The sequence below is a fragment of the Mytilus trossulus genome, chromosome 9, assembly GCF_036588685.1.
Source record: "Mytilus trossulus isolate FHL-02 chromosome 9, PNRI_Mtr1.1.1.hap1, whole genome shotgun sequence".
Lineage (NCBI taxonomy): Eukaryota > Metazoa > Mollusca > Bivalvia > Mytilida > Mytilidae > Mytilus > Mytilus trossulus.
Genome location: NC_086381.1, coordinates 24,884,880 through 24,902,206, shown reverse-complemented (window position 1 = coordinate 24,902,206; position 17,327 = coordinate 24,884,880). Strand labels below are relative to the sequence as shown.

At 32.7% G+C, this 17,327-nt stretch overlaps 1 protein-coding gene across 4 annotated transcripts; it reads left to right on the top strand.

The window, feature by feature from the left end:
• Positions 1 to 376: 376 nt before the first annotated feature.
• LOC134685367 (histidine N-alpha-methyltransferase-like) lies at positions 377 to 16,989 on the top strand. 4 transcript variants are annotated; one of them, XM_063545068.1, is made up of 8 exons: positions 377 to 489; positions 6,981 to 7,093; positions 9,242 to 9,380; positions 9,966 to 10,068; positions 10,757 to 10,860; positions 12,874 to 12,957; positions 15,459 to 15,635; positions 16,769 to 16,989. In XM_063545068.1, the coding sequence occupies exons 2-8, from the start codon at positions 7,028 to 7,030 to the stop codon at positions 16,948 to 16,950; spliced, it is 855 nt and encodes a 284-aa protein (XP_063401138.1). In that variant the 5' UTR covers positions 377 to 489; positions 6,981 to 7,027; the 3' UTR covers positions 16,951 to 16,989. The 4 variants fall into 4 exon arrangements, with proteins under 4 accessions (XP_063401138.1, XP_063401139.1, XP_063401137.1 ...); XM_063545069.1 differs by lacking the exon at positions 377 to 489 and adding an exon at positions 575 to 674; XM_063545067.1 differs by lacking the exon at positions 377 to 489 and having other exon boundaries at positions 6,712 to 7,093.
• Positions 16,990 to 17,327: the final 338 nt, after the last annotated feature.

Here is a 17,327-nt window from a genome sequence, read left to right as displayed (position 1 = left end):
ATTTGTATTAATTAGTGTCATTCTATATTAGAGTAACTCAACATTTGTTATAAAAAGAAACATTCAGAAATTATGGTCAGTGAGGATTACCGAACGTTAGAATACGGAACTCGTATTGCTACTTTTAAGGACTTTCAAGCGGACTGTGCCGTTGTTATTGTTTTATGGACTTCCATATGTAACTTTGATTTATGTAACTTTATTGAGATAATTTAATTCAACAATAGAACATTGAAAGTACAACCTGTGTATTTCTTATTTATCTAAATCTACCGCTAGTTCCCCCGTGTTGTAAAATATACAATACGTCAGTCACCTGTGTCAATTCACGTGCAAACTGATCATGACTACATTGCTGTTGTATTTAAATCTTTCGGCCAATGAAATGAGACGTTACAAGTTGTTTGTTTATGATACGCCAGAATGTTATTAATGAACTATCAAATGCTAAACTTCACTGCATATCACTGTAACGACTGGATTATTCAGGTATATATAATAAGGAGATGTGTTAATAAACCGTATGATTGCCAATGAGACAACTATCCACCAACGCGAAGAACAAACTTAAAGTCGATGCAAGCATCTATAGACAACCTACGGCCTTCATCAATGACAAAACCTAATACCATATAGTCGGCTTTAAAAGGCTACATCATTACTGGAAAACCCAGGTACTTGTAATAAACGATTTCTATTAATCATAAAATGCTATTATCGGACTATTTTATTTTTACAGGAAAGGGCTGACATATATATTCTATTCTGCTGTTGCCGTCGGTTCTATGGTCGGGTTGTTGTCTCTTTGACACATTCCCCATTTCCATTCTCAATTTGATGTATTAATATTATGTCCTCTGAATGTTTCTGGTCAAGAAGCTTAAAAATTGCCGCTACCAGATTTCCTAATAAAAATGTACAATCAAAAAGACTAAAATATTCACGAGTCCCTTTATCTCAACAGCTGCTGAATGCCCCGTTCTCCCGATATGAACCCCACCTGGTGCCACACCTCCTTATAGCCCGGCAACCTTACTAAATCTCACATGTTGCCAATCGTTAATTAACTGAAATGATTTACGATTTTAATCAATAAAGCTATTTTTTTCAAACTTGCATGTCAAATATAAAATAAAAAATCATTTGCAATTAATTCGTAACAATATAATCCTAATATCCTATTGACAAACCAGGTTGTATTTCGCCTACCTCTTCTGTCGAGCAGTCAGCCAGGATCCCAGGCTATCATTTTACTAAAAAAAAGACCAAAAACATACTCCTTTGGCCAAACCCCAAATTATGTGTAAATATTTTTGTGGAGTAATAAAATTAAAGAATCTGAGTGAGCGCGCTCACATGCCCCATGTCCCCACATTGTCACTAGAGAAATAAAATAGCTTAAGAAAAAAAGTTGTATAAGAAAAAAAATGAATCAGGATTTCCTGTCGATATATACTTTAAATTTCATTCAACAACTGTCTAAAACAATATAGTGTCACAATACTTTCACAAGACAGAACAATTAAAGTGGCAAGAAAGAATTTCAAACGACAGCGACTTTTACTTTTTTCAAACTTATCCATCCATTCATTAAGTTACATAAAGAATGGATATTTGCAAAGAGATACATTATCCATATTTAAGAGTAGCTCCAACGTACCTTGACGCTATTGTATGTATGGAATTTGAACATCTCCTATGAATGTGACAAAATGGGGGAATCTGTTTTCAAACGTTGTAGTGCTCATGTGACTTTAAAAGTTTGTTCTTGATTAAAGGAATGAAACGTGGAGAAACATCATAAACTTTAAGTCAATCCAGTTTAATGTGTATATTACGGAAGCCGATAAAGGCGATTAAAAAAGAAGAAATTATGTCGTAATTACGACGTGGCTTTGTCGTAATTTCGACATAAAATGTCGTTATAACGACATCGCCATGTCGTAATTTCGACATATTATATGATATGTTGTTCTTACGACATAGCGATGTCGTAATTTCCATATCATATTATATGTCGTTATATACCCATAGCGACATGTTATGTCGAAATAACGAAATCGCTATATCATTACAACACCCTTAGCCTTGTTACTTTCTGAGCATTAAAACAATATGGGAACAACATTTTCATCTTTATTTCAAGAACCAATTATCAAAATTGAATCAAACTTGATATACGTGTGCACGATACGGTCCTGTTCAAGATAGTCCTTTGCAATGTACAGGGCTATCATAAGATATCCCAAAACACATTTGTAACACATCAAATACGATGACATGATAGGCATTTCCTATCTGTGAGTATTGGTGTAAACCATGTATCAGTGAAGACGTATCTTTTTGTTTACTTTACCTTATTGACAGTTCAATACTAGTATCAATAGATATAAATTCAGATACCATTACAAATTGTCCAAAGTTAATATATTGAATTTTAATTACTTACATTACATACGGTTTCGTTAAGTAAGGGAATTGATTAAAATAAAATGACAAAAGAAAATGCCTTTAAATTTAAATTCTGTTTACTAGTAATACGCTAAGCAAACAATTCAAAGGTTGACGTAACCCCCTACATGTAAATACTATTGTTACCAACCGCGGAGCCAGTAATCTGAAATTTCGTAAAAGCATAAGCTCTAAAATTAAGTTATATTAAGAAGGGCATTTTCATTCTTTCATTCTTTTTGGATTAAAGCATTTTCCATTTTAAGTACTTTTGAAATTATATGTATTCAAATTTAACGTACCAATTTTTACTGCAACAGTAAATTCAACTATTATGATATGTGTTAGTAAAGCCTCGTGGGTCCGTGTAACACTTATCAATTCAAAATTTTAAAAAGTTTTGATATTTTTGATTTTTGAAATTTTGATCAAAGTTTTAAAATATCAAAAATTCAAATTGTGTACAAGTTTTGAAATTTTGAAATTTTAACCAAATTATTAAAATAAATAAAATTCTAAATATCGTTTATGAATTTGATAGTTTAGGAATTTGATCAAACTTTTAAAATACTAAACCTAACGTGCAATTTTGATTATTTCACTTTTAAAAGTTTGATTTTCTAAATTTTTTATTCAAATATCAAAAATAGAAAAGGGGCGACAAGAGAGGTACCTGTAAACATTGATGTAAACACGGCTCTGATAATAATCAGTCTTAGTTATAAATAAATAGTATGAAATATATCAAATAATTTTGATTACAAAATAAATAATGAAAAGAAGAAGCCATGTTCTGTCTTTTTTTATGAAACATTTAAGACATGACACGGGATAACACTATCCTGAAATTTTAAGGTTGTGCATTTATCAAAATAATAATAATTAAACCTATCTAAACAGGAATCAAATAAGTTGATTTAAATCTCTTATATAAGGGTAGCATTTGAGATAAATAATTTAGAGCTATTTGGTGTTCCCAGTGCCCAACATTTCGAAGAATCAGTAAACCAAATAGTATTATTCGCTTTTTTGCCGTTCCTGGTGAAGGTAGATCAAGAAAAAGCACTTCGGTCGCATGCAACTTTAAACTTTTCTTTTTTATCGATTGCATGACGATAATATATTGCCTTTAATGATTTATTTCAGTTCCAAGAAATGATACGGAAAGAATACTTAATGCATAGCGTTGTGCTAGGCGTGCTTCAGCTGGCCACTAGACAAAAAAGTGAACTGGTTCAGCGATTTAAGACGTCACACTAAGCTCCGAAATATAACAATGAACTTAAAATCATACAAGACTTAAAAGGACAGAGGCTCCTGAATTGGGACAGGCGCACAAATGCAGCGGGATTAAACATGTTTTGTGAGATCACAACCCTCCCCTATAGCTCTAGCCAATAAAGAATGAAAAACACACAGTATACGATCAGTAAAACACACTTGAAAATGAAATACATCTCCTATGTCAGAATGGAAACAAAAGAAACTAATCAGAATGACAATGATAATAATTTAGTAAAGGACTACTATATATAAGGATAACAGTTACTGCCATACGCCAGCTCCAGACCTCAATTAAACTAATTGAAAGGTTTTATATGTCTTCATTATGCACACTCTCTCCCTGTTGCATCTATAGCTAATTTGTTCCGGAACATTCATGAAATATTTGTCACTGGCAACAAAAAATTGATAATTCAAAATGGGTGGTTCACATACAAATTACGAAAAAACGTAGGTTTCAACTCCCTATGACAAAGTAGCCCTTATAGATGGATTTTGATATGTTTTAACTTCACTTTGACCAAACACCCCTTCAATTGTTTCTGTTCTTATTTTTCAAATTTCAGTTTCAGCATTCCGTAGGTGAATTCTTTACTTAAAATTTAGAGTTTTACATTGTACTGGTTTTTGAGAGCAACATCGGTGTATTGCCAAAAATGGAAAAATCCATCATGCAGATGAGGGTGTGGCTTCTCTTTACACGCCCCATTCTGACTGGATGTACCTGCCTGTGTTCTTTTAGTTTGCTTAAAGTCAATTGTCGTACGATAACTTAAAAATACTCAAATAACAAAATGCAAGTACGGAAAATATTATTCCTTAATACAAAAAAAACCCTTTCCTTTAATTTACTATTAAAAAAAGTGGTTGATTTAGGACCCATAATCGAGCTACGTATATTATATGATAACCAGCCAAAACTTTGTCTATAATGGAGCAATCATTTAACTTTAAAAGTGGGATGTGTTTGTTTTGGATTCAGATTTTTTCTTTTGTCCTCTGCTTGCACAGAATATTTTATTTCATCAAATTGGGAATCAGAATATTATAATGTACCATTATCGAAGCCCCTCGTGGAAGTATCAAAGTAAAAAAAGGTGACTATCTATATATTGGATTCCCCAAAAGATTACCATTTATCGCTGGTATAAACTTTTGAAAAGAAATTTCAATTTTTAAAATGCCGACACCTACAAATGGTAGATAAGCGCTTTATGTAGTACAGGGGCCACTATTACATAACAATGAATGCTGAAAATAATGTTTATGGTTTATGGTATACGTTTATATATATGATATAAATGATTTCAACTGCCTTTTAAACTTATTTGATTCGAGTGTCACCGATAAGTCTTTTGTAGACGAAACGCGCGTCTGGCACAAAAACCGGCAACATTTATATCCTGGTATCCATCTATGATGAGTTTATGTAGATACCTTGTAACAGTATTTTGGCTCCAATCTACTTATATTTGATCTAAGTACTCTTAATTTCTGCGTAAATAAGATGTATATATATATATCAAAAACCTCCCACATGGTAGACTAGCACAACCCTAATTGGGACACCATGCATTCAGTATTCCTACCGTACCAAAAAAAATATTAACTAAAATCATTGATACAAGTCAATATAATTATGATCGTCATACAACCGATAAAAATGAAAGTTACGACCAAAGCGCTTTTCTGGATCGACCTTCTTAGTGAACGCTGAAAGCTGAATAATTATGGCCAACAACTTACAAATCAAAAGAGATAAATCACCGTGTATTGAGCATTTTTTTTGCATAGAGTTCAGTAGAAAATATATATACACATGTACACCGTTAGTTTTCTCGTTTGAATTGTTTCACATTGTCTTATCGGGGCCTTTTATAGCTGACTATGCGGTATGGGCTTCGTTCATTGTTGAAGGCCGTACGGCGACCTATAGTTGTTAATGTTTTGTGTCATTTTGGTCTTTTTTTTTGATAATTGTCTCATTGGCAATCATACCACATCTTTCCTTGTTTATATGCTCAACCTAACCATACTATTTGACCTACTGCGAGTTGTTCAGTTTTTACTATTACTCCTGTTTCTCCTAAAATATTGGTGCTAGAAAAACAAGCAAGTAAAATGGCCGATATCAGAGCCGTACGTCTGGTTTTGAAATGAATTCTCTTCTTTTGAGAAATGTTTATTTTGTCATCCAACTTTTCACCGCTTACAACTGTCTGTCTGTGGTTTTATTTCATACATACACTTTATAGTATCAGTATGTTTTTAATTCATATTGTTTCGTTTCGTTCCGCTTTTATTTGGTTTCGCTTTTTGCAGGTACCCCTCTTTTCGCCCCTTTTCTATTTTTGATATTTTAATCAAAAATTTAAAAAATCAAACTTTTAAAAAAGTGAAATAATCAAAATTGCACGTAAGGTTTAGTATTTTAAAAATTTGATCAAATTCCTAAACTATCAAATTTAAATACGATATTTAGAATTTTAATATTTTTATAATTTGGTTAAATTTCAAAATTTCAAAACTTGTACACAATTTGAAATTTTGATATTTTAAATCTTTGATCAAAATTCCAAAAATCTAAAATTTCAAAACTTTTTAAAACTTTGAATTGATAAGTGTTACACGGACCCTCGTGTACTTGTTTTAACATATAGAACCGAAGAAGTACATGTATTAGGGTGGTGTTTAGTTTGTAACCAATTTCAATAATAAAACTTAATCTTCTCATGCTAATAAATGCGCACCTGTATCATATAAAGAAACTTTTTGTTTTGGTTTGTAAGTACATGTAGGGTTGAAAAATGGAACAATCCCTCACTAAGAACCTGATTGTCATTTATTTTTCACAATTAAACACATCAAATCCTTCAATTTCATCGGCTCCGACCACTTTACTATATTGCTACAGGATTTAATCCTTTTATTTACTAATCTTGATATCTACTTTTAACGATTCTTTGGTATTAATCATATTATTAGTTTAACAACAAGTTGAGCTGACACCAAATATATTAACAACGCTGTCCAGTGAACCGTATCACAGAGCACCGCGAACTTACCCAGACATTTACTATTATTATAACGTCCAAAGACGTTTGGTGGATTTATGATTTATATGTACACAAGCTTTATCTTCTTTTAATTTTCCAAATATTGTTCAAGTAGTTATAGTTCAATCATGGACAATTTAAAGACAGAATTACTTAACGGACTTTCAGCAAATCCAATGTATATTCCAGCATGGTACCGTTATGACGAAGAGGGATCCCGATTAAATGATATTTGTATGGAGCAGTGCAAATATTACTACTTTCATCGTTTTGAAAGGAAAATTCTGGGTGATATTTTAACAGTACGTACTCATAAATTAAGATAACTTGTCGTTTTGACAGAAAAGAATAATAAATGCAATATAACATAAAGATAAAACGACTACGTACTGTATTGTATTGTAGATTATCATATCTTATCATATATTTTAAGTAAAAGTAAAATTTAGAAAGTAAATGGGAAACGTGTCAAAGCGACGACAACCCGACCATAGAGCAAGCAACAGGCGAAGGCCACCAATGGGTCTTCAATGTAGCGAGAAACTCCCGCACTCGTAGGCCGCGTCCTCCAGCTGGTCCCTTTTAAAAAATATATATATATGTGTACACTGATATTAGGCGTCATACTAAACTCCAAATTTTACACCAGAAACTAAAAATAAAAATCATACAAAACTAACAAAGGCCAGAGACTCCTGACTTTGGAAAAGCGCAAAATTGCGGTTAGGCGGGGTTAAACATGTTTATGAAATCTCAACCCTACCCTATACCGCTAGCCAATGTAGAAAAGTAAACGTATAAGAATATGCACATTAAAATTCAGTTCAAGAAAAGTCCGAGTCCGATGTCAGAAGCATTACTATGATAGTCTTTGAATATGTGTAACCAGCGAAAGTAGACTAGACTTAGTCGTTAATTCAAGTGTCAATAACCCGTATCCGCTCTGTGTAACGTCATGTGACCGGGCTGATATGGGCTTATCAGCCTTGATGCGTTCGCACCTAGGCAGTATATATGATATAAATTATATTATCACATATTTTGTACTGATATATACGTTTTTGCATGACCAATAATAGCCGGAAGTCAAGGTTGGTTATCAGCCCTCGAAATCCATATCAAGCCCTCGAGTTTAACTTCCGGTAAACTGTCAATCAAAGACTATTTGTAAACAAGTTGAACACAATGAACATGATGAAAAGAAATTTAGAAAGTTACGAATCTGCTGTAGAAGAAAAAAGTAGGAAAGTCGTTTAAAATTTGCAAGTCTTAGAATTAATATATTTATTGTTAATTATTTCTGAAACTTTTCACAAAACGTTTTTTTTTTAACTCACAGTGATACGTTTTTTATTTTATTTTCGTTAAATATCTTTTTGATTTTTGATGAAATATCAAACATAAATTGGTGTAAGCTATTTGTTTACTCTTGCTTAAAAATATGCGATAAATAGATTATTACATGTCATTTTTCGTATGGTCCCTGGTATCAGCCCACGACCCATATCAAGCCCTCGGGCTAAAGCCCTCTGGCTTGATACGGGAGTCTAGGGCTGATACCAGGGCCATATGAAAAATGCCATGTAATAATCTATAAATACCTGTCCTTTTCTTATCGGTCCGGCAAACATTTCTCGACCAATGCTAGACCTCGAATAACGACTCGGTATGATTCAACGGTCGATTTAGCTCTCGAGCTGATATTGAATCCTAAATCAACATTCTTAGTTATTAAAACTATCCTATTCAGTAAAAGAGTTTGGTGTTTTATAAAAAGAAAGATGTAGTATAACTCTAACGAGACAATTATCTATGTTGACAAAAAGTTGTTAAAGACGAAATTACAAAGATGTGAACAAAATATGACATTGCACGGCCTTCAACAGTAAGCAAACACAAAATCATATAGTTATCCTCTTAAGGTTTGGAACTAGAAACTTTAGAACTAACCAAACTTTGATCCTAAACCTGATTCCATTAAAACAATAAACGAACGAAAAACAATAATTGCAGACAGCAACCAAAGCGTCAGAGTTTAACAGGGTGATGACTGCCCAACATTCTCTAACCACCGCGGATAATGATGTTACAGGCCAACATAAATGTAAAATGGACTTAATTCGGTCAATTCTAGGCACATTGACAAAAGAGTGTTTTAATTAAATTTTGTAGATTGCCATCCTTTCCTAACAGTGTCGTCTTCACATGCAAAGCTTGGGACTGAACAACATTTGCATCCAACGGATTATGTTTTAAATAAAAAAAAAAAAATCCTTTTCTTTTATTGGCAAGTCAATATAATACAATTGCGCCATTTCAAATTGAAAAAAAACTTTCCAATTGGTAGATGTTAAGGACTAAAGACTCTTTAGTAAAGAGTCAGAGAAAAGAAAACATTATCAATTCTGAGGCATGTTGTTTTCTTTTTTTCATGTAGTTGTATTTTAAAGGAATTAACAGAATATTTGAAAGATTTGAGAATGGTTGTTGACCTTGGTAGTGGAAATGCCACCAAGACAATGTTGATCTTAGATAAATTTTTAGAGACGCACGAATCTCTTACTTATGTTCCAGTAGATATTTCTAAAGGTTGGTATGAACGCATTGTTTTTCTTCCTTACGAACCAAATGTGTTTTTCGAACTTGTCTATCTCCTTTTGTTGTTGAAATATTTGATCATTAACATATGTATACTGCATTTTAGGCGACTAGATAACGCAATGGCTAAAATAGAAAGAGACAAACAGACAAACAATAGTACTCAAAACACAACATAGAAAAATAAAGACTAAGCAACATAAACCCCACCAAAAACTTGGGGTAATCTCAGGTGCTCTGGAAGGGTAAGGAGATCCAAAGATTCAAAGTATGACAATTAAAGATTAAAATCATTTTGAATGTGGTTTAGTCTACAGCTCGAAAGAAAACTTGTATGATTTATAATTATATAATATAGTTATTAAACAATATAACATAAAAAACAATGTTATCACATTTCTTCCCATGATACGTACAAATGTATTAGCAACAGAAATAAGTATAAACGACGACTTTTAGGATTTGCTGTGTCACTGCACACTGTACTACTTTTTCTAATGTTCTTGTATGCAATGTAGTGTTTGCCTGGCTAAGATTATTTTTAAACATTGAACATTATGATTCACTATTTCATAGATTTTCTTAGCAAAACCGCTGCAAACGTGAAAACAATATATGGAAATAAATTAGATATTCGACCAATCGGGGAGGAATACATGGTAGCACTTAGAAAAGTAAAGTTAGTATATTTATAAAATTATCTAGTATGAATAGCATTGACAATAATAAAGAAAATTCGGTCTTACATTCTTTGGTTTTGTATGCTCTATGGACTAAGGTTTTAATTGACTTAAAATGTTGTATCCGTGTTTTTTTATTTGTTTCACTGGAAAATCTACGAAAACGAAAACGACCAAAGTTTTTATTGAATAACGTTTGGCCTTTTCTATTAAGAGATTTTTTTATTAGATAGGTTCTCAAATGGCGACCGTGGCTTGGCTCTCGTGATCTCATATAAAAGCTCTCTTTCCGAATTTCTCTGATTTATTGTTTCTTATACAGAGACAATGCAGGCAATATAGAATCACGAATGGATATGTATTCAAGCTGTCTCGTGTGGTTTGACCAAATAACTTTTATCCAATTATGATAAGGTATTCATAATCGCTTGGTTTGGTTTTAAAATTATAAAAAAAAAGAAATACATCGATTGAAAAATATTTCTTGTTTCTCTTTGTTATGAAAAAAAAATGTCTTAAAATAATTCTAAAGTTTATAATCATAATTTTTTAAATTGAGTTATAACTTCTGATTTATGTTTAACAAAAAAACATCTTGCGATTCTTGTACATGTATACGTTAGCTTAAATAAGCTTCCAAATGCATTTAGTAATTAGTATATTCTGCCCCATTATTTTCATTCACAGAACTATGACAGATAAAAAAATAATTGTATGGTTTGGAAGTTTGCAGAGTTTATCGTATGAAAAGCAGTTAGATGTTCTACTGGAAATACGAAACACTATGCAAGGTACATTATACTTAAGGCGAAGAAGAATTGTATTGCTGAACTGCACCATTCGTCAGTCTTTCCTTTCCTCTGCCCATCTTTACTTCCATTCGCCTGTCCGTCCAGCATATACAATCATGTAACATCACATATTTTGAATAAAATCGCGTTTGAGATAAACTGTAATTGAATGAGACCCCAAAATAGCGACTAAATCAAACAAAAGACATGCAAATTATAAGTTATATGGTTCGCTACTGACCCCATACGGGTCTATAGAGGGTTAGTAAAATCCATAGGGGGTGAGGCCGGAGGCCGAGTCCCCTATGAATTGTATTCACCCTCTATGGATCCGTAGGGGGTCAGTAGTTAACTGTATAACGAATTTATCGGACGCTGGACTTTTTCTGCGGCGTTTTGTTGAAAAATAAACAATGAAACACAACAACATTAATAGATGACGTCGCCATTATCGCGTCACGAACCCCATATGAAACTTACTAACCCCATACGGTCTCATAGGGGGTCACCACGTGACGGCGTTTAACCAATCACAACGTGATAATTCATGAGACAATTTATCGTACACTCTGTCAAACGCATCATCATTGTGAATACATAAATCAAAATAAACTCATAACTTACTATGAACACCAATTCTCTACTTATTAAAAATTACGATATAACATGATAGAATAATCGGACTTAGTGGCAGGCGCATGCGTGTTGATACATCTCAATACATCTCATCTCATCGACCAATGGACTGTCACAATGTCTGTCAAAGATTCTCATACTGAAATGTACAGAGCCATGTTGTTCTCATAAATGTACAGATTCCTAGTTTATTAAGTCAAGCGCTGGATATGTATAATCTAGCGCTGGATATGTAAAGTCTAGCGCTGTTGATTTAAAAACAAGCGTTGAATTTGTAAAGCCATGCTTTAAAGTACTTTATATATCCGGTGCTGTAATTTTATTACATATACACGTTGATATAGATTTGAATTTTTATTTTCGAACACTGGGCTAAAACCTGCTAAACATTTGGTCTTCAGAAGGTTTTAATACACTTATTTAATATGTTGCCAGGCTTTGTTCTTACATCAAGTCATGATGGGGATCAAACTTGTGAATTACAGCACGCATATTAAATATCACACTAAACACATAATTATAATTTAAGATAACAACACCAAAGATGCCTGAAATTTTATTGTACAGAGAGCCAGATAGGACGTCGATGTCGTTTCTTCTCGCTCTACACAACACAACAATAACCCCCGTATATGTACTTATTGGTTCTACATGTAAATATTAAGGATTCTTTATTATGGCTGTAATATTCGTTTTATTTATGAGGAAATAATTTAATTTTGAATGAAACGCGTCCTCTGATTGGCTGACATTGTTATATTTATCAGCTCATAGACACAATTTTGTCATTTGAACTTGACGTCATCAATGGTTTTCCATGCTTATCTCCGGTTTAAAATTGAAATTTTATATTTAAATCATAAGAAATTATTGTAATAATTTTTCTGTCTATTTGAAATAACATCAAAAATGTGGTGCACACTTTAAAATAACCCACTACTCGAGTTATTCAGAGTCCACCACATTTTTTTTTATATTATTTCAAATAGACAGAAAAAAATCCAGTCATTCCTTAAATAGTTATATCAAATATGTGGTGCACACTTAATAACCCGAGTACGGGGTAATTAAAAGTGCGCTCCACATTTTAAGGTTATTTCGAATAGCCAAAAAATAGTACAGTCATTTCTCTTATTTTTTTCTAAATTCTATTTGTGTAAGGAGTAAATTTAAAAAAATAACGTTGTTGACGTCATGATCACATGACATAGTTATGTCTATGAGCGGATAGACAACACACTTTTAACTAATCAGAAGACGTGTTACATCCAAAATCAAATTATTTACCTATAACACACATATTTCTTTATTTTAATTCAATTGCACTACTCATGGTGTTATGCATTATTTTTATTATTACTTGACATCTTGTTGCAGTGGATGACAAATTAGTGATAACATTTGATGTGACAGATGCATCTCGTAAAGATATTATAGAGTTATCGTACCTAGATCCTGATGGTAAATATTAGTTCTCATACGTTTGGTACTATACACCCATCTCATTAAGTAACTACTGTAATCACTAGCCAGTCAACACTGAGGTTGTGAGTTCGAACCCCGCTTGAGCGGGTGCTCTCGACTCTAGTGTACCTCCATCAATAAAAACTGGCCGCCACACAATAGCCTAAATGCGTTGTTAAAAGGGGCGTTAAAACACAAATAAACAGCTACGCCATGAGCGCATGATACGCCCGACGTCTTATGTGGAAGTTATATGCAATAATCAAAAATAGTTTCTGAGAAAGTTTTAAGCAATAACCATATATAGTTTTTGACATCTATATAGTTTTTGAAACATACATAAAACATATATAGTTTTTGAGACACGGCGGGAAACCCTACCACCCTGTTTTTTATTACAAAAAACTAAATATCACTAAAATAAAATTTTGAATCATAACCAAAAAGTATATACAGATATTAAGATTAATATAACTAAGAAGAGTTTAAAGTTTTAAGCCATAATCAAGAATCGTTTTTGAGATAAAGTGCGAAATGTGAAAAAAACACACCCCTGTTTTATAGTTACAAAGTGCCGTAAATCAAAAAGTTTAAATCTAATTTTCACCAAAAAGTATACAGATCATTTGACCATCATAAGAAACAACTATATTGAGTTTCATGAAATTAAGAGAAGTCATTCTCAAGTTACGGTGCGAAATGTTTACGCCGGACAGACAGACGGACGGACAGACAGACAGACAGACGGACGGACGGACATTTGTATACCATAATACGTCCCATCAAAATTTTGACGGGCGTATAAAAATAAAAAAAATCAATTATGATTAAATACAAAAAAAAAGTCAAAATCTCTAAGTTTTATTTTCTACAAAACATTTTGAATGTTATATTTTTCATATCGATAGATATAAGAAGATTTAGTATGAGTGCCAATGAGAAAATCCAAATAACAGTTTATAAAAGTAAACCATTATAGGTAAATGTATGGCCTTCAACACGGAGCCTAGGCCCACACCGAACAAGCTATAAAGGGTCCCAAAATTACTAGTTTAAAACCATTCAAGCGGGAAAACCAATTGTCTAATCTAATTAAAAAAAACGAGAAAGGTACAGTTTGTTGTTCAAACTTTGTAAAAAAAATATAGTAGCATTTTCATATCATAATAGTTCGTTAAATATCTTCATGTTTTACTGGTATCACTCCCTAGACTACTAGTAGTTTATAATAACACCATGTTAGGACACACTGGAATATACGGTTGTCTATGACATCATGTAATGACATACTGGAATATACGATTGTCTATGACATCATGTAAGGACAAACTGGAATATACGATTGTCTATGACATCATGTAAGGACAAACTGGAATATACGGTTGTCTATGACATCATGTAAAGACATACTGGAATATACGATTGTCTATGACACCATGTTAGGACACACTGGAATATACGGTTGTCTATGACATCATGTAAGGACAAACTGGAATATACGATTGTCTATGACACCATGTTAGGACACACTGGAATATACGGTTGTCTATGACATCATGTAAGGACAAACTGGAATATACGATTGTCTATGACATCATGTAAGGACAAACTGGAATATACGATTGTCTATGACATCATGTAAGGACAAACTGGAATATACGATTGTCAATGACATCATATAAGGACATACTGGAATATACGATTGTCTATGACATCATGTTAGGACACACTGGAATATACGGTTGTCTATGACATCATGTAAGGACAAACTGGAATATACGATTGTCTATGACACCATGTTAGGACACACTGGAATATACGGTTGTCTATGACATCATGTAAGGACAAACTGGAATATACGATTGTCTATGACATCATGTTAGGACACACTGGAATATACGGTTGTCTATGACATCATGTAAGGACAAACTGGAATATACGATTGTCTATGACATCATGTAAGGACAAACTGGAATATACGATTGTCAATGACATCATATAAGGACATACTGGAATATACGATTGTCTATGACATCATGTTAGGACACACTGGAATATACGGTTGTCTATGACATCATGTAAGGACAAACTGGAATATACGATTGTCTATGACACCATGTTAGGACACACTGGAATATACGGTTGTCTATGACATCATGTAAGGACATACTGGAATATACGATTGTCTTTGACATCATGTTAGGACACACTGGAATATACGATTGTCTATGACATCATTTAAGGACAAACTGGAATATACGATTGTCTATGACATCATGTAAGGACATACTGGAATATACGATTGTCTATGACATCATGTAAGGACATACTGGAATATACGATTGTCTATGACATCATGTAAGGACACACTGGAATATACGATTGTCTATGACATCATGTAATGCCATACTGTATTTATATTATTGTTTTATTTGAGACGTACTTTAATATTTGTCTTTTATGTATCATCGATCAATTGATAAAACTTTTTTCTGCAGGATACAGCGAAAAGTTTTATCTAAATTCCATTCATCGTTTGAACAAGGAAATGAATGGTAATATTGACGTATCAAAGTTCAAAATTAAGAACGAATTGGTGGCGAATTCAGCGTCAGATAATTGTAGCTATGTGAATGTTTGGATAGAGGCTATCGAGAATTGTGAAGTTAACATAGGTTTGTATTAAATAAATACGACGCAATTGTGTGTGCAAGGCTGTACAAGTTTCTTTATTCAATCGTTTTCAGCATGGCATAACATTCTCTTGTCCTTGTTTGAAAGCTTGGATATGTGTCTATATTGAACTGTAAATAAAAGAATATTACCGTTATTGATAATTGTGTTTTGTATGATTGCAATGGAAGGATATGTGGTATGCTTACCAATGAGACAATATCGTCCGTCCAAACAAATATCACCCAGACATGATGAAATATAAAACAAGAACCTCATACAAACCTGTTTTAATCTTATATACTGTGCTCAAAAAAAGACCACGCTTTTGAAGGGAATACGTTTTTATTTTCAAATCGATGCAACAACGGAGAGATGTTTTTCCTTGATTTAAAGATTTTAAGTTGAATTGTACAGTAACGTGTTAATAAAAGTTGCTAATAGAAACTGTATAAGGCAAACAATACCAATGACTACACTGTTTTCTTTTTATTTACTCCAGAATCTGAATAACAATTGTTTAACAAGCCAACAAGAAATGTATGCCAAATAATTTTAACATCTTATAATTGAGCTCATTTTGTTTTGTTAATGCGAAGTTTTGCAGATCCAGTTTTTTTACATAGATACATAGGTCTATAATATTGAGGCAATTTTGTTTCCTGTGCGAAATCTTTTAATGTTTTATAAAATAGGAAGATATTTTGAAATAGTTCTAGTTCATTGAATTTAAAAACATGAAATAATAATAATTATTCATCTAATAACAGCCGTATACTATATACATTTTTTTATATTTGTAACAATTGTTTAAAATATATTTTCAAAGAGAAGCTAAATTTTACTATCATGTTACAGTTTGGGGAACAAGGGCAACTTAAATTTCCCTCACTCATTTAAATATTTATGTTGAGATAAACAAAAAAAAGAAGATGTGGCATGATGGTCAATGAGACAACTCTCCACAAGAGACCAACATGACACAGAAATTAACAACTATAGGTCACCGTGCGGTAATGAGTAAAGCCCATACCGCATAGTCAGCTATAAAAGTCCCCGAAATGACAATGTAAAACAATTCAAACAAGAAAACTAACGGCCTTATTGAGTTCATTTTACCAATTATATATTATAGGAAAATTAGATTTAACCAGGAAAATTCTAAAAGGAGAAAGATTATACCTCAACGAAGATGGTGGGATAAGTTCCAAACATACTATTGCACAATTCGAATATCTCTTGAATAAAGCGTCACTGGGAATGGAGAAATACTGGACGAATGAACATGTGGGAGTGGTATTAGTGAACCGGCAATAAATTTAAAAAAATGTATATTAGATTGCATACTAAGTCTTGTTTCTTGTGTTTTTACTCTTTGTTCCTTGTTGTAATCAACAGCACACCAGTTACAAGAAATGATTACACAAACCTTATGGTCAAATATACGACGCAGGTCGGTAAAAATAGTACAATCTTTCTGTCTCTGTTTGTTTATATACAATTCTTTTCTTCTTGAAAATTTGTTCTAGTTGGGAGTCAGTTTTTTCTATATTGTTTTTTTCTCTTTCGTTCTGTTTCGTTCATTTCAATCACTTGTCATCCGTCGTCTGTAAAATTTAACACACACCTCCTTCTCTGAATCTTCAATGCTAGTACAAAAATGTATAGGTGGAACCGGTTTTGACCAGAAATGT

Excerpts from the sequence above, each read along its gene's own strand:
- LOC134685367 (XM_063545067.1), top strand. The coding sequence starts at position 6,920 with ATGGACAATTTAAAGACAGAATTACTTAACGGACTTTCAGCAAATCCA. Across the intron at positions 10,069-10,756 it reads GTAGCACTTAGAAAAGTAAA|AACTATGACAGATAAAAAAA; the intron begins GTTAGTATATTT and ends TTTCATTCACAG. Across the intron at positions 10,861-12,873 it reads AATACGAAACACTATGCAAG|TGGATGACAAATTAGTGATA; the intron begins GTACATTATACT and ends ATCTTGTTGCAG.